This window comes from Syzygium oleosum, unplaced genomic scaffold, assembly GCF_021117445.2.
Source record: "Syzygium oleosum isolate NSW1041296 unplaced genomic scaffold, Sole_v2.1 Sole_v2.04, whole genome shotgun sequence".
Classification (NCBI taxonomy): domain Eukaryota; kingdom Viridiplantae; phylum Streptophyta; class Magnoliopsida; order Myrtales; family Myrtaceae; genus Syzygium; species Syzygium oleosum.
Genome location: NW_026607488.1, coordinates 11,165,895 through 11,186,723, shown reverse-complemented (window position 1 = coordinate 11,186,723; position 20,829 = coordinate 11,165,895). Strand labels below are relative to the sequence as shown.

The 20,829-nt window shown below is 39.4% G+C and overlaps 1 protein-coding gene across 4 annotated transcripts; it reads right to left on the bottom strand.

Annotated features, from left to right (window-relative positions):
- Positions 1–3,839: 3,839 nt before the first annotated feature.
- LOC115679338 (phenylalanine--tRNA ligase, chloroplastic/mitochondrial) lies at positions 3,840–15,327 on the bottom strand. 4 transcript variants are annotated; one of them, XM_056310989.1, is made up of 11 exons: positions 14,946–15,327; positions 14,812–14,857; positions 11,170–11,360; positions 7,945–8,151; positions 7,716–7,833; positions 7,207–7,283; positions 6,188–6,367; positions 6,022–6,066; positions 5,699–5,803; positions 4,762–4,875; positions 4,275–4,643 (listed from the first exon to the last, which is right to left on the bottom strand). In XM_056310989.1, exons 2-11 carry the CDS (start codon positions 14,831–14,833, stop codon positions 4,593–4,595), a joined length of 1,110 nt encoding a protein of 369 aa, XP_056166964.1. In that variant the 5' UTR covers positions 14,834–14,857; positions 14,946–15,327; the 3' UTR covers positions 4,275–4,592. The 4 variants fall into 4 exon arrangements, with proteins under 4 accessions (XP_056166962.1, XP_056166964.1, XP_030458793.1 ...); XM_056310987.1 differs by lacking the exons at positions 4,275–4,643; positions 14,812–14,857 and adding an exon at positions 3,840–4,140 and having other exon boundaries at positions 14,946–15,326; XM_030602933.2 differs by lacking the exon at positions 14,812–14,857 and having other exon boundaries at positions 14,946–15,325.
- Positions 15,328–20,829: the final 5,502 nt, after the last annotated feature.

Genomic DNA, 20,829 nt, shown 5'->3' with positions numbered 1-20,829 from the left:
AGAGACGGCGAGGCTCGGCCTCGCCCGGATCTGGCGAGCCGAGCCTCGCCGTCGCGACCCACGGTGAAGCCGACCTCGCCGTGGGTCGCGACGGCGAGGCTCGGCCTCCCGATCGCCGTCTCTGGGCGAGGCCAACCTCGCCGTCTCGGCCAGACGGCGAGGCTCGACCTCGCTCGATCCGGGCGAGGCCGCCTCGCCCGGCGGCGAGGGTCCGCCCTCGCCCTCGCCGGCGAGGGCGACCCTCGCCTCCGCCAGCGGCTAGCGAGGGCCGTGACGCCCTCGCCGGCCCTGGGCTGTGGCCGGTCGCCGGCAGCCGGCCCAGCTAGGGAAGAACAACACAAAAATAAGAAAAAAAGAAAAAGAAAAAGAAAAAGAAGAAAAAAAACTGATTCTCAAAATTGTGCCGAGAAACAAGAAGCAACTTTTTTTTACTTCTTGTTTCTCTTCCAAAACTGTTTCTCGGCACAAATTTTTGCAAAAATATGCCCAGGAACAAAAAGTTTACCAAACGCATTTCTGTTCCCAAACTATTTCTGGGAACAAAAGAACAGAAATTTTCGCTATTTGGCACGTTACCAAACGGGCCCTTATCAGCCCAAGAAGCGTCAACCTAATGGTCACAATTTCGACAGTTCTGGTGAATGAATCTCTCTTTAGTGAACTTTTGATGTTGGGTTCCGACATAAAGCCACTTCTTTTCATTGAATGATGTTCCCGCTAAATTATATTCCTGCATTTTTCTTTGCTCTCTGCTGTATAAAAGGTGTCTGGTCTATCTATGAACACCACAGTAAGTTTCAACCGCAACAACGAATGAAGTAGAAGTGCAATTCAACGGTGAACTTGGTTATCAGTATTATTTTCGCAGCGAGCCAGCCATGGTAGTTTTAAAATTTTGAAGAAAGTGCCCTGCTTAGAACACAACTCACTATTTGCTTCTGTATCTGCTGAAACATGACCAAGTCTCTGAGTCAGTGTGCGTGTGTTAACGTAGAGGCCTTTTAATAATTGAGCAAAAGTATGTCTCAGAACTGGACTTAACAAGCAATCTCAAAGGTGATGGGGTTCCTTCGTTCCGTTAATGGCATGAGCAATAATACATAACCCACTTGTCATTAAAACTTTCATAAACTATTGCCGAGTTGCTTTCAACAATCATTCACTAGTGGAAATCAAAACCGGTTCAACATGGAACTATCGCAGACGAGTAGCAATCACGGGTGTAAAACTCCGACATGTACGGTTTTCGAGCTTGCAGGAACTAGATTTCTCGGCCCCTGTTTTCATTCCCATATATCTAAAACAGAAGATACTCAGTTCAATCTAGCAAAAGGTGAATTACCTGTGGCGACGACCGACCGATGGGCTTCAAACAAAACGGCTTGAGAATCTGCGAGGGACTCGATTGCGGCCCGCCGTTCGAACTCTCCAGCGATGGCGCTCCAAAAACAGGGACGAGCCGGGGAAATTCCTGAGCCAGTATCGAGAGCTTTCTAGGATGTGAATCGTAATCCAACCTTAGGAAATATCCCAGAAATCTCTTATATGATGAGAATCGATTCTGTCGCGTCAGTTAAGACGTTGAGAGCGGTCACCACGTCCTGTACGCCGGCCTATTCGCTTGGCTTCAAAGGAGAGATAGAGAGAGAGAGAGAGAGGTGTGGAAGAAGAGACTTATGGGCGTCAGTTGGCTATTCTCTCGGTTCGTTTTTGACTTGGCGAGTGGGGCGGGCTTTCTTATCCTCTTATCTGTAAATTTCGAAGTGTTCAACGTGTAAATAGAGGTCATCTCCCTCCAGTTCAATCTTATCCGTGAGCAGCAACTTCAATCCAATACATGCTAAATAATTTTGTCTTCTTGAATTGTGAACAGGGGTGATCGGTTCCCGGTCCGGTCCAATGGAACCGGTCACTTTTTTATTTTTTTCCCACTGTAATGAGAGAGATTGACGAATCTCAAGATATTGACGGAAGCGATAATGAGTGAAGAGTCATTGTTGTGGGACGATAAGGGGAAAGCATTGTACGTGGGTTTAATTCATATTTTATTAATATTTTTGAAGAAATAAAAAATAAAAAAAAGTATATGTAGTCAGTCTAATTTCCCTTTATAACCAAGAACTGGACCGTCTGGACACCGCTTTTACTTTTAGGAACCGAAAACCGGACTGACATTCCTAGGAACTGGACCTTACTGGCCGGTTCGATCCAGTTGGGGCGGTTTTCGGTTCGGACGGTCCATTTTGTATATCCCTAATTGTGAATATGTGCAAATTAAAATATTAGTAGGGCGATAAGATGCTACAAACAAACTAAATAATATCGTATAGAGTTTTTGCAACCGCAAATGATTAAAATGCCCAATACAAGATCATCATGCCTCACTTGGAAAACAAAAGAAAAGCATGTATAGTCCGAAAGTCAGTCGTGCGCACAAATCTAATTAATCTAATGTTTTTGGAAATGCCGAGAAATTCCTAATTTTCCAGAAATAAAAGGAATAGAGTTTTCTCTAGTGATAATTTCACGACGCTTGTCATCAATTCTCATAATTACTTCAGAATGTTTGAAATAAAGAATGGACCATCCAGCGTTTAAATTAGTTATTAGCAGCCGAACCCTAGCTTCTTTGTTTTTTTTTTGAGAGATTCTTCTATACAAGCCGCGGGAGCAAAGACATAAGAGAATACTACTCGACAATTTCCATAAGTCAGAGTTTCATGGAAAACATTTATCAAAGGAAAGAGGCATGGCTTCACCTTCACAGAAACAACAGTATCTTTCCTCGGTTTTGATGCACAAGTCTCCCCCTGCCAGTTAGACAATCGCAGCTTACAAAAAAACAAATTAAGCACAACAAGAACATATTTCATTGATTCCATCAGACGATTTTGAAAAAGAAAACATTAATATTCGCAAACCAGCAGATGCCATATTAATATATGGGCAAATACATCACGTCTCTGAGCAGCTCTCAGTAGATGTCCCTCCACTGATCTCTGCAGAATAGGAGCGGTTGCCCCACGTAAAACAGTTAGTATGATGTTCACCAAACCAAAATGCAAATCCCTAACGATGGGTGTGGCTAGTGTTATGGTTCAGCCAGCCCAGACGAAGATTAAAAAATGAAAAAAAAAAATACTGCAGGTTTTAGGCTCCATTCGTTTGGCAGAATTGTGAGAATGGCACAATGTTTTGGTATTCGGCTGAAATCTGAAAATATCTCGGAAAATATTTTTTGCATTTGATGTGAAAAATTTGATTTGATTTTCCTCCATGCACTACTTTTAATAATTTTTTTTTACCTTTTAGTATTGATTTTTAAAATAATTTTTAATTTTCTTTTTCTTTTTTTTACTTTCTTCTCCGGTTGGTCTTGCCAGATTCCGACGAGGTTGCCAGAGGTTGGCAAGGCACTAGCAACCTCAGGTGAGGCTCGAGCCTTGCCCAGCTTGCCGGATCTAGTGAGGCTCGAGCTTGCTTAGGGCCGGTTAGGTGAGCTTGGGCCTCATTAGATTCGGCAAGCTTGGCAAGGCTTGTGCTTTGCCTGAGGTCGTCAGACATTGATAAGGCTTGACCGCGTTGGAATCTGGCGAGGCTCAAGCTCACTTGTGGCCGGTCGTCGAACGCAGCAAGGAAGAAGAAAAGGGAAAAAAATTAAAAAAGAAAAATAAAAAACTCGATTTTTTTTAAAAAAGAAAAAAGAAACAATAATGAAAATGTATTTGGTGAAAGAAAGTGAGGAGAAAGAAGATATAAAAAATGATTTCCTCTCTCATTTTATCCACTTTTGAATGTGTTTTTCCCATTCAGGAAACTTTTTTTGCTTGCGCAGATTATTTTTTGTGAACCGAACGCCAGAAAATCCAGAAAGCATTTTCTTGGAAGCAAGCCCTGGCCCAATGGTCACCGATCCAATGACCCAATTTTCGAGGCCAAGGGCCCAAAATTGATTTCGTGTTGGGCCCTGGCCACATGGGCCCAATTAGGGATTTTTCTCCAAGGCCTAATCCCTCAACAAAATTTGTCTGGCCATCAAGTGCTCCATAACCTTACTGCTCCATGCAGAATGCATGCATCGTTTACCATCCGGAGCCCTACACCAGCTTTTCGACCGAATCGTCACGACAAAGCAATGATCTGCAGGAATTCCCCGAGCCGCGATAGGCAGTCAACATTGGCAAGCAGAATCAAGGGCACACTCTATGACTTAGCCACGACATTACATCATGTGCCAAGCAAACTCATTTAGACAACAATGTGCACATGACAAATTCATGGCCCTAATGATCTGCACTCCCTGTCAAAATGAAAGTCGCTATACCCGAGTTGCACAATTCTCATACAAATTTGCACTTTCATTTGTAGAACGGAAATCATTTAAACTATTGGGATACACGTCGCACTAGAAAAAAAGTAAAAATGACGCCATGTTTCTCTCCTTTGACACCATTTGGGGGGCGACTTCAGCCATGATTAGTCGCTATGAAAAAAATGACATGGATGTACAAGGTGCCAACGGACGGGCTTAACTTTTGAAAACTAGGGGAAAAATTATGAGAAGATCATCTATAGTACAGCACAAGGAACCCTTATCTTAGGACCACCTTTAAGTGGCTCTCCACTTGTTCTCTCACCTTCCACTGCAAATCATAACATTGCTCTGCTACGTTAGCAACTCGTTTTCATGAGTGCGATGTCAAACAGCAAAGGGAAAAATTGAAATGCCGAACAGAAGCTAAAACCACGTAGTTCTCTTACCTGCAACTCATTGATTTCTTCATCTGTCAGTGAACGCTCCATGGAGCGATAAGCAATCCTGTAGCAATGGCTGGTCATCCCTTTCTTGTTTGTGAAATTATCGATCAAGCATACCTGAGAGAAACCGTTCAAATCAGATCAAAGTATGCTTCAATGGCAGAGGAAAAAAACCAGCAGAAACAATAGGCAAGCCTTTCCCAAATTAGTTGACACGTTATAGGCACATTGAAGGTCATCCAGATGAAACCTCCTTAACAGAGATTTCATTATCTTATTCTAATCTCAGTTGGCAGAAACTTTTGCCTGATATAGTGGCTTATAATTCTCATTTTGTTGATGTCTAAGCCAACAACATATTTTCATCTCGACCATAATTCCTGTATGCATTCATACTCGAGAATCGGTATTTGTATGCTTATAAGTTATAGCTACCAAGCAACAAGTCATGAAGGCATGGGCAGAAAGAACGGGACAATTGGACAAAAGAGAAATCATCGTGGGTTAAATACTGTTCTATGCATAGTGAGTCCTATTTCCTCTGGTGATTAATGTGTTGAACCTGAAAATTAAAGGAAGACAAAATGATCTAGCAACAAGGTAAGTTTTTCTCTTTGCAGAAACTAGCGACAAATGGACCCAGGCAAACTAACTGCACCTTTATCATATATTTCTCCGAATATCATTACTCTTTCTTCAGTCTAGCCCTATAATAGTGGCTTTTTGCGAATTCCAGAATACTAAAAGTACTTAACCCAACAACAGCGAAGTAAAATGCAAGCAAGAAGCTTCGACAGTCCAAGTACAAGCTCCAAATTCCGTTTATCACGAAAATCCATCCAAGCAGAGTCTCAGAATTTTTTCAGAGACTTGCAATGATATCTACAAGAAGCAACGCTTAAAGAAGACATGTAGAAAAGAACAATGCTAGAATGCAAACCTCCTCAACAAGATCGCCGGCAATGCCTCTGATCACTTCACACAGGTTGTTTTCAGTAAAAGACTCGTTGATCCAGAAGCTCATGTCCTTGTAACAAGGAGGAAACTGCCACAAGAAAATTATTTCCATAGATAAAATTGTAGAAGGATCTCCATGCTAGGTTACTAACTAAAGTAAACGATAGCTCTTCCAACTTAATTGTGCAAAACCCGGTATTTCATAGATACTGGCAGTGAAAATTTTCTTGATGACCACTCACGCATCAAATTCTCATATGGATATTCAAAATTAAAGGAATACCAACAAACCAAAGCTAATCCTACCTTTGAAAATGGCTTGAATTTGACGCCAAGCTGGCCTTCAGAGAACTGAGCATCAAAGCACAATACAATACTCGTACAATCAGGTCAACAAGATCTCCCATAAAACTTGCACTGCATAAATAGTCAAAGTAATATATGACATGCAAAATCGTAAACCAGAAATTACCTGAGACGTAAATCGCTCATCAGTTGTCCAGAAAAGCCTAATATCTGGTATGTCAAATAAAACCATAGCAAGTCGCTCTAATCCAAGTCCAAATGCCCAAGCAACATTATTTGAGTTACCACTTCTCTTCAGAATTTCTTGTTCTGTAACACCGCATCCCAAAACTTCAAGCCACTTTTCCTGACACAACAAATGATAAGCTAATGAGATTCAACTCCCTGTTGTTTAAATCTGTCAACTGTCTCCAAGCAGTCCAATCAGTACATTAGCAACATAAAAAAAAATCTTAACAAAGTCTTCAGTCCTAATTCAATCAACCCTACGGAAAAGCAGTAATGCTATTATAGATAGTCACTATGCAGACCCTGCTGGGAATAACAATGCAAAATCAACTAGAGGAAAAAGAGTAAATATGTTGAAGTAACAGGCTTCTTCTAGGAGGTCGTCGGTTGTTTAAATCGTCTCTGAACTCCACAACATACAGAGCAAACAACATTCGTTTTAGCTCACTTTCCTTGGAGAATAAGGATAGACACTGCAAGCACACATTTTGTCCTTTTGGATGTAAACTTCAACTGCATACTTTGAACATGCTTTAAAAATAAATGCCAAAACTCACCACCTAATGAGTGGAAAATTATTGTAGCTGCGCATATTATACAGCACCAATTAACATAGCTCAGACCCCGGTTCTGCTATATATTTACAGTATATAAGACCATTTTCACTACTGTAGGAAAATAGATTATTTGTACTCTCCACTTAGACATATATCATACAAAAATTGTCAAAACACTGGAAGATGACATGCCGTGAGAGAAAAGTAGTAGACAGAAATACAGCAGACTTCCACCAAAAAAGGGAAAAAAGGATCTTTGAAGTTGTCTTCTTTGTTCTTGTACTTGTTCTCTACATTACTTTCAAAAGTTATGGTCATTGCCTTAGAGAAAAGTTGTTTGCCTTTAAGAGTAAACAGTTATTTTCCCAAAATCAAGCTCATGAGAAGGCGAGACCCATACCTGAAAATATATCTCAAGCTCAAATGATGGATCAGTAAATGGGAAATATGTATCAATCCAGCGCATTTCCACAGCACCTAAGAGTTCCAATGTACTGGAATGGTGAGAACATAATTCTAAACATAGCAGACAAGTGCGGTCATCAGAAACAACAACTTTGGTTAGCTTCGTTGACAAAATCATTTCACATTTTCTTTAATGAAAGGACCATAGAAGTCAATTACTGCAGCACACTATTATATTCTCAAAATTACACGAGTTTACGGCATCATTCTGCAACCTGAACATATTATTGGAATCATTCCAAACTCCATTAAAATTACAAAAAATACATGTCTTCCTCTGTACCATAACAAGTTCCTAGTCAGGGATCTTCCATTTCTGCCAATTTCTATCGCATATGAGACATCATATCTACCTTGATGGCAAACTCTACACTACCCATTTCTGGTTTCATGGAAGCACAACACTTGTTATAATAGGTTTTCAAGCTTCCCATGTGAACTTACCAAATAAGTGGCGTGCCAAACCCTCCAAACATTTCTTTAAATCCTCTGCCGCATAAGCAGTGCTATCCTGGCCAGATGACTCCCAATCATTCGGAGAAAAAACATGGACACCTTCCATCTGTATAATGCATGGGAAATTTGAAACCAACACTAGGGAGAATAGTGCTATGCGATTCTACGATATACATCTGATGTAAAAGCAGGTGGCGCTTCATGATATAGATAAAACCTGATGAAAAACTGGGTAATGCGTCGAGTCAATAGAATCTCTCCGGTAAACATCTCCAGTAACAAGGAATTGTGTGTGACCCTTGCTTAAAATCTCTGCTTGATGAGCACTTGTATGGCACCTCAAAACTGTTTGAGGGTCGATATAATACGTGTCATTGTAGCTCCGGCTTACATGATCAGCAGGAACAAGGACATCATCAAAGTTCTGCACGACAGGGTTTTTTACGAAGCTAGCTCTGTGAGAACAATTTCATTTTCAGCCCTAAATCTCAAAAAAGCAGAGCATTGTTTAATAAAGCACCGCCTTTTAATATGGCAACCACCAAATACTCATATAAACATTTGTCCTCAGCAGCATATCTTGGCAGATTTAACCAAAAGAGGATGCATTTCACATGTTTGTTTGTTAAACTTTACCCTAAATCTCGAAGCATCTCAAGGTTTGATAGTTTAATGTAGTTGACTGCAACACTCCATACTTCAGGGTTGCCAGTACAATAACACCCATACTTGAATATGATATGATGATCACTCAATAATATAACTCATCACTAATTTTATCCTTATCTCTTGTCTTAGTTTAACATCTAGCCACACGATCAATTGCTATCACCCAGCAAAGAATCCGCAACAAAACAATAAGGATGCTTAAGCTGCAGCCTCTTGTTTGTCTAAATAATTAACAAGCATATCATTCAGGTCATGCACTAAAAAAGACAAACAAATCCTTCCAAATAATTCAATTCCTCACCAAGAAATTGAAGATAAACAACCCATAGAAATCACCATTCTGGTCAATCAGTTAAATTGAGTAGACAAGATAGAGAAATATTAATCAATCAAGTGATTGAGCATCAACCATGGATATGGCTTATTTCCTTATCTCATAAGGAAGATTGTTATATGATGTGCATGGTATTCGGATTCACTTCATGTTGAAACTAAATAGATAGATAAGCTCACAATGAATGAAAGCTTGTCACAACCAGTGTCTTAAATACTGGACCGGACCAGCTAGTTCACTTGGTTCGATCGGATACTGGCCTGGCTTCCGGTCCGATTCATGGTCCCATGCCGGCTCTGGTCAAAACCAGTCAAGAACCAGCCAAACCGGTCCAGAATTGCCATATTGGTTGTGCCGTTTCAATTCAAACCGGCTCATTTGACTGATTCTTTGACTCAATGATAAAGAATGAAGGATAGCATCAAACCCCTGAACCAGAGTGGCCAAGAATGCACGCATCCAGCCGCACTAAACATCATCACAAGACTATTTTTGGCAAATATTGCTTATTCTATAGTTACTTCCTTCACTGAAAATGGTTTGTCAGGTAATAATCCACGAGTCTCCTGCATCCTAGCAAAATAATTATGCTGCTTGAGCCGCTAGGTTGAGCAAAATAGTTGTCATACTAATGCATTATATTACATATATTTCTACTTTATTTGAACCAGCCAGTTTTACTGGTTTCCCCCGATTGGTCGGAGCACGTACTGGTCAGCCATCCAGTATGGTCACCAGTACGGTTTTTTAAACACGGATCAAGACATTAATTTGGTGAAAATTATAATGATCACATCTGATATATAGAACCTAAGGCCCTTTCTGATGAAGAAACCAGGAAGACCTAGCCTTGTACATAGGCAACGTCAACAGTATAAGACTCTCCATTTATACAATGGCAAAAGGGTCATGGTCTAAGAAGAGCCTAACATCATCCTGTTGTTTCCTCGGTTAGGATAATAAGTTCTGCATGATGCTTTAGTGGGCTTTTAGCCTACATGATTTTTTATGCCGGACACCACAGAGAGCACATTGATTAATCTACCAAGAAATAACAGTCACTCCTTTCTATGTATCTGTTAGGCTGTCGTAGCATGGAAATAAACTATTATGACAAACAAATTGAAGGGAGGACCTTTGATTGATATGAGAAATGCATAATGGAAACCTCCATATGATTATACTCTTTTGATGGAAAATCTAGTGAACCCCATGACAACATTTTCCTGGTTCTTGCACTGCCTGGTGTATGTAAGAGTTGCCAATCTTAGAGGCCTACTTCTATGCAGAACCTTCTCTCAATAACTAATATTAATTTGATATACAAAGTAGATGAATAGATTCACACCTAACTCCTTCTGTTGATAGTGTTAGGATAAACTCATATGGCCACATCTTACTGGTAAAATTAAAATATAATAGAAATTGTCTTTTGCAGTTGCATAATTATTCTCAAGACCAAGAAAACCAAAAAAAGAGAAGCTGCAGAAAAACCATCAAATCCCCTCAGGAACAAAAATTCACAGTTGCTTTGCTACACATAAGAACATATGTTGACAGTCCCTTTGGAAGTTAAGGTGTTGGAACGTTTCGAGGCAAACAACTAAATACCCAGAAGAGACTCAACAACATCATGATTTTTCTAATCCATGAAATATGCCACAGGAAGTACACATAAAAGCTAGATTTGAAGAACCAGATCGAAAAATCTGAAGTTAAGTTAATAATTTTAGCTTTTATTTGTTCAACGTTCATCTGGTATTCAACTTCTGTAGGAAGATAGGAAGTACACATAAAAGCTAGATTTGAGATGGCCCCAGCTGAAAAAGAACTGATCAGAAGATCCTGAGCATAAACACTTGAGTTCTTGCACTAAAGAGAGGAATCAAAATGCGGTCACAATTCATCAAACATTTTTAACTATTGCTCGGACAGGTGGCACCCCTTTAGGAAGAATATCACTCGTATTCTCTTTTCATTTGGCGTGAGGCCTGGACACAAAAGCCTACAACGATTACACCTCGATGTTTGGTGTGATCTAACAGCATGATTGCTTAAATTGAAACTGTGTCATTCTTCTGATCATAGAAATGATAGCATCATTGCCTAGCCATCTCAAATATAAACCGAGGAGCTTTTCCTCTCACAATGAATACTGCTGATATTCGTTTGATAATTGTGTTTTAGCAGGAGTGAAATGCTAATATGCCAAAAACATATTGAAATTCATTAGAACTTCCACCACCGCACTTCTTCTTATAAAAATAAAAGACAGACAAAAACAATCAAATTCAAAAGAACAAGTACGAGACAGGCAGAAAGACAGAGACAAAAGATATCAACACTATACTGAGAGACCTGCCAAAGAAGACCATACATATCATAGCTTTAATGATTGATTAATTTATATCAGCTTGTTTGACAAGTTTGCAGCCTGACCTGTTTTACGGTGACGATTGGACAGAGATCATCAAACTTGTCAAACTTGTTCTCGTAATTAGAATCAAAGTAATCATATATTGCATTCTTCAAAATTCCTATCGGATGTTGGTTCCTTCTGTGAAGCTGCTGTCCAAGTTTTGTAAATATAGTGTCTGGGATATTGTTTGTAGGCTCATCTCGCACGACATCTGCAACCCAACCAAATGGTCAACAAGTAGAAAATCTAACAGCATTACAAAATTTGCATCCATGATCTATAGCACCATTGCAGAGAAGCTGCCTATCCTGAAACCATGTACTTCCTCGTCAAGCAGTATAAGGGCAGGGATAGGCTCACCCACCAAGCAATATTACTTATAAAGGGTAACGTTATAATTCTCTAATTATACTTAGAAAATAGTTACAGGCTACAGTACTTCCATTGAAAAACTTCAATCTGTTCAATATACTTCACAAAACTACCATGCCACACCAATTTAGGCATGTGTGAATGACCAAAGAACTACAAATGGGACAAAAGAGTAATAACAACCTGAAGGAAAACAAAAGGCACCTGCAGTCATTCCACTTTAATTATAAGCTCATGAGTACAAAGAATAGTCATAGACTTAATAGCTCATGAATACACATTATTAGATCACTAATGCGATGATGAAGGTGATGTTGGATACGCAAAACAAGCAATTCACATAATCAAGCATCCATTCACTTTGTCAGTTCATCATAACTACTGAGACATAACAAAATTCGGAGCATAACTCAATTTGTCAGTTCCATACATATGCATGAGCATTGCAGATGCTCAGATTAAGACAATGAAGAGCAACACATAGCCCAGCATTCCCAACATTCTACCAGTTAGGTAGCGTTAGAGAACTAATTGGAGAAAAAGACTAAGCAGACCTCACTTTTTGCAATAGATAAAAGCAAACCAAGTGTAAACTTTACCCTTTTCTCCAAAACTTGCTAAAACAAGACTAGTATTCAACTGAAGCCAGTACAATAATTCGTCTTTCCAGGTGTTAGTCTAATTGTGCAACTGTACATAGGAAAACCAAAACCCCAGCACATATACAATTCCAATCACAGACCCTCTATCCAATAAAATCACTCAGTAACCGTGGAACAGCAAAGGCAAGTTAATTTGTAATGCACTAAGAGAATTTAGAGTGACATGAGAAGAGAATCGGGTATGAGAAGAAGAATTCAGAATGACGAGATGAGAGGCAAAGAAAGAGCAGAGAGGCTCGATAGGTGAGAAAAGGCATAATTCCATTCAGCATTGTTGAATTATAATCAAAGTGAAAATGAGATTATATGGCCTTACAATTCAGCCTTAGTCACGTACCAGTCACATGACAATGGCATAATAGAAAATACCTAATCAACCCTAACTAGCTGATACTTCAAAACAAATAAAATTACAAAATCAACACCTATTGCTAGCACATTAAAATCATGCCATCACCTATAACACCATAGATCATGACACTACCCCCATGACAAAATCTTCCTTGTGTTCAAGGAACACATTATGGATACATCTCTGTAGTTGTACTATTTTCTCCAAATGCACCCCTTCTTCACTCATTTAGTACTTCATGCTTCAACCAAGACCTTTAAAATTTTCTTTCCAAGACTCGTACCTTGGCTTGGCAATAGAGCCCCCTGTGTATAGCTCAATGTTCTCAAACAAAATGCGCTCTTCAAGTCCCACTATAGGTGAGAGAGTTATAAATTGAGCATTGAAGTCTTTAGGTGGCCTAATAGTCTAAAGAGATAAGGCAGTGCACACAACTTCACAATTTCCCTCCCGATGCCATCTATGCAACTTAAGTAGCTGTTTTACAGTTGCAGAAAATTCAGGTTGTTCAGGACACTCTACTCAACTGCCACTAATGTTGATTTCAACTTCATTCAAACAACTGAAATAATGAAATAGTTGCAGCTGATAACTAGTTCCAATTTGAGAAGGAAATATGTACAAGGAGCTTGTCCATGGAAAATTTCTTGTCCCACACTTGAAGCACCTAAAGGCGATTAAGAACCACAAGGTGTCACAGCAACATGTCTCATCATCACTCTGCCCTTGATTTCTTGTAGAAGAGGAAAAAAAGTTGCAATATGTCTCCCGTTTTATCACTAGGCAAGAAATATGTACAGAACCTAATTTGCTTATGCTTCCAAGTACATCCGAATAATAGGAATGCCGTTGACCCAATGTTAGATCCTCCATCGCGCGTTTTACCGCATCAACACCATAGACCAACAAGGAACTTAAGATGCAACAATACGCAATTTCATAATGTCGGTGTAAACCAAGCTTAATGTATCTGACCCATCTTGGCTCCTCAATTCTGAACATAGTAGGCTGACTTTTCAAGAAGCGAAAATTCATACTCCGCCTATGGTTCAGTTGGCTAGACCCAACTGCCTAGCACCTCAAAGTCTTCAAGCAAACATTGATGCACAAGGTTGTTGTTGACGGTCCTACTCCAAAGCATATATTCATCCCCAAAATGTACAGAGTTGAACACAATCCATGCCTTCAGGAAGAGTACATTGTGAAAAAGCATGATATTACTCCAGTAGAAAAGTAGGTCAACAACTAGTGATTCCACCTCTTTGGGAACAGTATTGTGCACAGTCCGAGGAGCCTTAATTGTTCTTTTCTGTCCAGCATGGTCCGTGGAGAAAGCATTATTAACCAACTTAAAATGATTGAGTCCTTTATCATGCAATCCAAGACAGAGTGCCTGTATATGTGATGACTGGTGCCTTCACAAGATGAGCATCCATCTCATAATATCACCCTAGTAAATTCCACGCAATCGCGCTACCAGCATATCTCGACAATAACTGAGTCTGCCATGCTAATATCAATAAGCTGATCCACACCTATCAGCAGACCGATGCAAATAAGCTCCCAGTAATCTGCCTTTCCAGGAAATTCAACACAGGCCAAACAAGCTATGACTTCTGTAAAGTGGATGAGCTCCACACTAGACAACTTCACACAGAAAAGAATGCCCATTTCCTTGACGAATTGATCATCATGAGTATAGTGAGCAATGATAGAATGGGATGACAGAGTGCAAGCAAAGCTCAACAAAATGGTTTGGATACTCCTTCGCTCTTAGTCCTTCTCTGAACTTATTAATTTCTTCTACGCCCCATATGAACTATCCGCTTCAGTTACAGTGGGATAATATTTTGACTCCTTTTACCATTGTGGATTAACAACCCTGCTCGTAAGTCAATGAGACAGCTAAAAGCATTGACGAGTCTTCCCCGTTTAGCACACATAGCATTTGGGCACAAGCCAATTCTTTTCCCAATTATCATATATTTGTCTTGTACGACCGAAAGTCGTTAAACTAGGACTGGTCAGAGGATCACGAATGACGATGATCCAGTTAGATGCCATCTCCCAATCCTCCTCCAGCATTTTATCAAACAGGGTTAGCATCAAATTTGTCAATCTCTGTCTAAGTGTACCTAAGCACGATGGCACTACAGAGAACCATGTTTTCACATTTAATAGTTCATTTAAGATAACACTCGAGAGTGAAGTGCCTCTCATTTGCCATGTAACAAACAACATATGCCCAAGTTTTAACTCATAGACAAAAGGCTTACTCATTATATTGCCAACCACCATTGGTATCGAATCAAGAATCAATTCCTAACCACGACGACAAGAAAGAATCAGAGGAAACCAAACAAACCCACGAAGCAAGAATGCACCACCAAGCGAATACAGCAGCCGTTACCGTCTCTGGCGATCTTGACGCCGCCTCGCTCAAGCGCCGAAGCAACGGGTGCCCTCCATTTCTGGCGGCGAAGGTTGTCAACGGAAGAGAACGCCGAGGAAGAAGAGGCGGCGGTCGCGGACGAGGAGTAAGGCACCGAGAACGCGGTGAAGCTCCTCCTGCCGCTCCTGTGGAGAAAGAGCAAGGCTCTGGAGGAGAAGGCGGTGGACTGAGCAAACGCCATAGCCACGGCCATCTTCTCTCTCTCTCTAACCCAGAACTTAGTGTCGAATGTCAGTAGATTTCAGTGGCTAATACGTTCTTGAAGGGATGATGTTTTCTGGACAGCAATGCGGACACAGAGGGTCGAATAGGATTCGCAAAGCTGATGAGAGGAAATAAAGTCAGCAGAACAACGGGGAGTGATTAGCAAGCCAAACTAGCGGTGAGCGGTGAGCGGTCCCGGTTTGGTCCGACCCAATCTAAGAATCGGGAATCGGATTGGGAGGATTGGTTTTCAGTTTTTAGGATCGGGAATCGGACCGGCTAATCTTGTCTAGACCGATGGTCCGGTCCGGTCCGGTTCGGTTCCAATGGAACTAATATTAAATATTATTTATGAACTGGAACCGATTGTTTCGTTTTTTCCTTTGTAGTTCTGATTTGATCTCGTAAGGCTATAGAAAAAATTAGAAAAATATATATAATATATAAAAAAAATTGAACAATCGGTTCCAATGGGACCAATATTAAATATTTTTCATACATATATTAAATATTATATATATGAAAAATTAGAAAAATATATATTTATCAGTCCGGTCCGGTCCGGTTCCCACTCTAAAACGGGAAACCGGACCGCCCAAAAATCGGTTCCACTTTTAGGAACCGGAAACCGGATCGATATTCTCGAGAACCGGACCAAATCGGTCAGTCCGATTCGGTCTCGATTTAGGCAGTCTATCTTGTTCACTCCTAAGCCAAACCAAGGTCGGTTTGAATTTCCCTTAAAATTTGTGACCCAAAAAATATCCTGTTAAATAATAATAATAAAAACATAATTAAAGAGCAAAGAGCAACTTTTGGACTCTCCCCAAAAATTTAAACTATTTTTTAAAAGGATATGAAAAAAATCGTACGTGAATTTACATGTCAAAAATTCATATATTGTGAGGTCAAAGCAAAGTCAAAATGCCTTTGTTGTAAGATTTAAACCAAGCAAAAAGCAAAAAGTAACCGTCTATCCAGATATTCGATATTCAAATATTTTCAATATCAATATGTATTACTATATTAATTCCCTTCATGATTCTTGAAATTCGACATATCTTCTCATATTCAAATTAATTTTCTTAACGAGTGCTCAGAGATACTTATTAAGCGATCAATCTAGAAAAATTTATATTTTTCTATGCATTGACTTTTTCCGTATTGTGTATAATTAATTCATTGAAAATTGACTTATTCATAGTTAAATATACTTAAAAAGTGTCTCCGTAACACTCATTAACATAATCTTATTTACATTTTGAAAGAAAATTAATAAGGAGAAGTAATGCATTGATTTTTTTCCCAAATAGGTCCCTATGACTTAAAAGTAGTACTCCTCTGATTACCATAAATTTTGGTAGATGTAGCTAGGGGAGCAAACTTGTTGGGCATAGAGTTATTTTTAGGCCTGATCCATAGACGCAACTTGATAAATGAAAAAGAACTAAATCGAAATTATTGACTTGGGGCCGATTCGAGCTAAAGCCCGAGTTTTTTTTTTAATATTCAAAAGATATTATCCATTTTTTCAAATTCTAAAATCCTAACATACTCGATATAATTAACAAAAATTACTTAATTTCATCCAAAGAAACGAAATTTCGCACGACATCCACAAAAAATCTCCCCTTCTTATCAAGTTAACTATCACTCACTCAATCATATCAGGTAATGAAATATCGTTTAAAAATATTTTGTTACCAATGTTATTCAACTACTAATTGTTGTCAATGGAGGTTTATCCACCAAGTAGCAAGCTGTACTAAATGCATCCATCAAGAATCTTTTGCTTTATTATTTTATAAGTTTTGAAGATAATTAGCAAGAGAGAATCTAACAGTCCTTTGCTTTGACCGAGAATATGGAAAATCAATGGAATAGTTTTTTTGGGTCAAGACTGGAATAGTTAAAAGACCTCTGTTTTGGAAAGTTACTTGTAAAGTGAAAATTAGGGCTACTTCCTATCTCAAATGAGCGGGGCCCACGCTCCTCCTAACAAGGGGAAACATTATATGTCTCCACAACTTTTGTTCAAGCCTGTTTTTCGTTTGGTCCGGGGACCTCAGCATGGTTTATTTGAGTCTTTTTCATGGTATATCTTGTGGATAAGCTACAAGAGAGCCTGCATGCACTATCACGGGGAAAACTTCCATCACTAGGGATATGTAGATTATTTGAAATGATATACTCTAGAAGGGTAAGGATTTTGTCTTTTTTCTCTTGATATTGAAAATGTCAACCTAAGGTAACAAATGGAGAAGTACAGTTAAACTGCTACTTTTATATGAGAAGCTAGGACATTGCAAGTATGGTTTATTTGGAAACGGTTTGAACCATTGTATAGTAAACAATAGGGCTCTTCAATATTTGAAATTTTGGAACTATTTCTTGATGCTTTGGTAGCTTGATAGCATTTTATCCTGGCTCCGGTAGTTAGACTCTCGTCACACTAACAACACTAGTGTAGCCACCGCGATACTGTCACTTCTAAACAAACTGGGCCTAACTTTTCTAGCATTGATTCATAGGCCCAACTTGATAAATAAAAAGAACCGGATTGAAATTATTCACTTGGGGCCGATTCAAGCAAAAGCCCGAGTTTCTTTAAAAAAATACAAAAGATATATTATCCACTTTTTCAAATTCCAAAACCCTAGCACACTCAATATAATTAACAAAAATTACTGAATTTCATTTAAAGAAATGAAATTTCGCGTGGCATCCACCCAAAATCTATCCCTCTTATCAACTTAACTATCACCCACTCAAACACAATAGGCAATGAAATATTTTTTAAAAATATTTGATACCAATGATATCCAACTACTAATTGTTGTCAATGGAGGTTGATCCACCAGGTGGCAAGCCATACTAAATGCATCGACCGAGAATGTTTAGCTTTATTATTTTACAAGTTTTGAAAATATTGGCCTAAGAGAATGTGACAGTCCTTTGCTTTGATTGAGAATATCCTACTTTAACTCTCATTTCACTTTTAGAGTTTTACCCTGCCTCTTTATAGTGCGTGGGAATTGAAACCCACATTTGAAATTAAACGTCTTCACTCCTAATCCTTCTTGAGAAGGTGGTGAATTCAATTCCCAATCTACCCCTTCTTAAGTAGGAATGGTGGCCACTGGGGCAAACCCCAATGGTTAATGGAATGGCTGAAAGGCTTTGTTTCGAAAAGCTACCTGTGAAGTGGAAGTTGGGGCTACTTCTTCTCTCCAATGAGTGGGGCCCACGCTTTTCCTAACAAGTAAAAAGCTCATCTGTCTCAACACAATTTGTTCAAGCCTGCTTTTCGTTTGTTCCAGGGACCTCAACATGGTTTACTTCGGTCTTTTTCATGAGATATCTTGTGGAAAAGCTACAAGCGAGCCTGGATACACTCACATAAGGAAAAGTTCCTTCATTGGGGACATTTGGATTATTTGAAATAATATACTTTGGAAGGGTAAAGATTTTGTCTTTTTTCTCTTGATATTGAGAATGTCAACTTAAGGTGACAAATGAAGTAGTAAGGTTAAACTGCTACTTTTATATGAGATGCTATCACATTGCAGGTGCGGTTTATTCGAAAACAGCTCGAACCGTTGGATAGTAAACACTAGGGCTCTTTATTCTTTGAAATTTTGGAATTATTTATTGATGCGTTGGTAGCTTAATAGCATTTTATCCCGGTTCCAATAATTAGACTCCCGTCACACTAACACCATAGTGTAGCCAGCACGATACTATCACTTATGACCAAATTAGGCCTAACTTTTATAGGCTAGATATGTAGGCCCAACTTGATAAATGAAAAAGAACTGGATCAAAATTATTCACTTGGGGCAGATTCGGGCTAAAGCTCGAGTTCCTTTAAAAAAATTCAAAAGATATTATCCACTTTTCAAATTCCAAAACCCTAATTTACTCAATATTATTAACAAAAATTACTTAATTTCATCCAAAGAAACAAAATTTCACGTGGCATCCACCAAGACTCTGCTCCTCATATCAAGTTAACTATCACTCACTCAGATATAACGAATAACGAAATTATTAGTGGTCTGCCCTAGGAATCAATCAAGGTTGATACTCTAATATTAGTTGTGGATTAGATTGTGTCGGAAAATCGACCTTCACTATACGTAGGTAGTCATAATGTCTTGCTAGAGACCGCTTGTGACTTGTGGGCCAAAAAGAGTTTTGAGCACATTGCTAATGTTTAGTGAACCTACAGGGTCGCACACAAAAGCGAACTGAGTTAATATTTTCTGTGCGCCGGGATCTACTTAAAATAAGAAGTAGATTTTAATTTATTCTCCTATTCAACTTATCTATGCGGTCGTGCACGTTATGAGATAACGATTAAATGTACGATTGAAGGTGGATGGTTTGGCGGGCCCAAATCACCTGGCCCACTTCTTTTAATTTCGCTGGATAATGAGACTGTATAAATAGATAGAGAATCGTTCTCTGTCTAGGGTTTTTTCGATATAGTATCGAAAATCAAAAGGCGTTGAAGAAAAGAAACTTCAAGATCTTTCGCTAGCACGTGGATCGTTGGAGAATTCCGTTCATGTGTGTGGATACCGGTAGAGGCGCAATACTTGAGGCGCTAATTCAGACACAATCGGTTGTCGATTTATCTTCAATCTGCAAAAGGTACGTTTCGAAATTCCTTTTCGATTTCAATATACACATGAATCCTGTCTAGGGTTCTATATTCCGCTGCGTTATTACCGTTGATGAATCAATTAAAAATATTTGTTACCAATGATATTCAACTATTAATTGTTGTCCATGTAGGTTTATCCACCAAGTAGCAATCCATACTAGATGCACCGACCAAGAATCTTTTGCTTTATTATTTTACAAGTTTTGAAGATATTGGCCAAAAGAGAATTTGGCAATCCTTTGCTTTGATTGAGATTATGAAAAATCAATGGAATGGTTTAAAGGCCTTTGTTTTGGAAAGCTACTTGTAAAGTGAAAGTTGGGGCTACTTCCTCTTTCAAATGAATGGGGCCCAAGCTCCTCTTAACAAGGGGATACCTTATCTATCTCAATACCTTTTGTTCAAGTATGCTTTTCGTTTGGTCCGAGTACCTCAGCATGGTTTATTTTGGTATTTTTTATGAGATATCTTGTGGATGAGTTATAGGGAGCTGGGATAAGGACACTAGGAGTGCCATAACTTTTGTACGGCGCTCATTTGAGTGTCATAACTTTTTTTTGGCTCACTTGAGTGCCACATCGGAGTAAAATTAATTATTTGAGTGCTATTTCCGGCGAAAATGGATCACTTGAGTGCCATTTTCGGCAAATGAGCTGACGTGGATTATTTTAATGTTTATTTTATTTTATTTTATTGATTTTTTTAATTTTAATTTGTCTTTATCTTCTTCTTTTTTTCTTTCTTTTTTTTCTTTTTTTTTAAAGGTTGGCAAGGGTCACCGGTGACCCTCGCCGGTGGCCGCGAAGGCTCTCGCCAGCGGCCTCACCGGTCGCACGCGTGGCGGCGAAGGCACTCGCCAGATCCGGCGAGGCCGCCTCGCCCGTGGAGGCGATGGCTCTCGCCAGATCCGGCGAGGCTGCCTCGCCCACGGCAGCGATGGCTCTCGCCAGATCCGGCCGCGGGCGAAGC

Bases quoted from the DNA above. Each gene is read 5' to 3' on its own strand.
- LOC115679338 (XM_030602933.2), bottom strand. From the start codon at position 15,180: ATGGCCGTGGCTATGGCGTTTGCTCAGTCCACCGCCTTCTCCTCCAGA. The intron at 8,152-11,169 runs GTCAGGCTGCAA...CCTGTCGTGCAG, and splicing joins CAATCGTCACCGTAAAACAG to AACTTTGATGATGTCCTTGT. The intron at 6,368-7,206 runs GTATGGGTCTCG...TTGTTGTGTCAG, and splicing joins AGCTTGAGATATATTTTCAG to GAAAAGTGGCTTGAAGTTTT.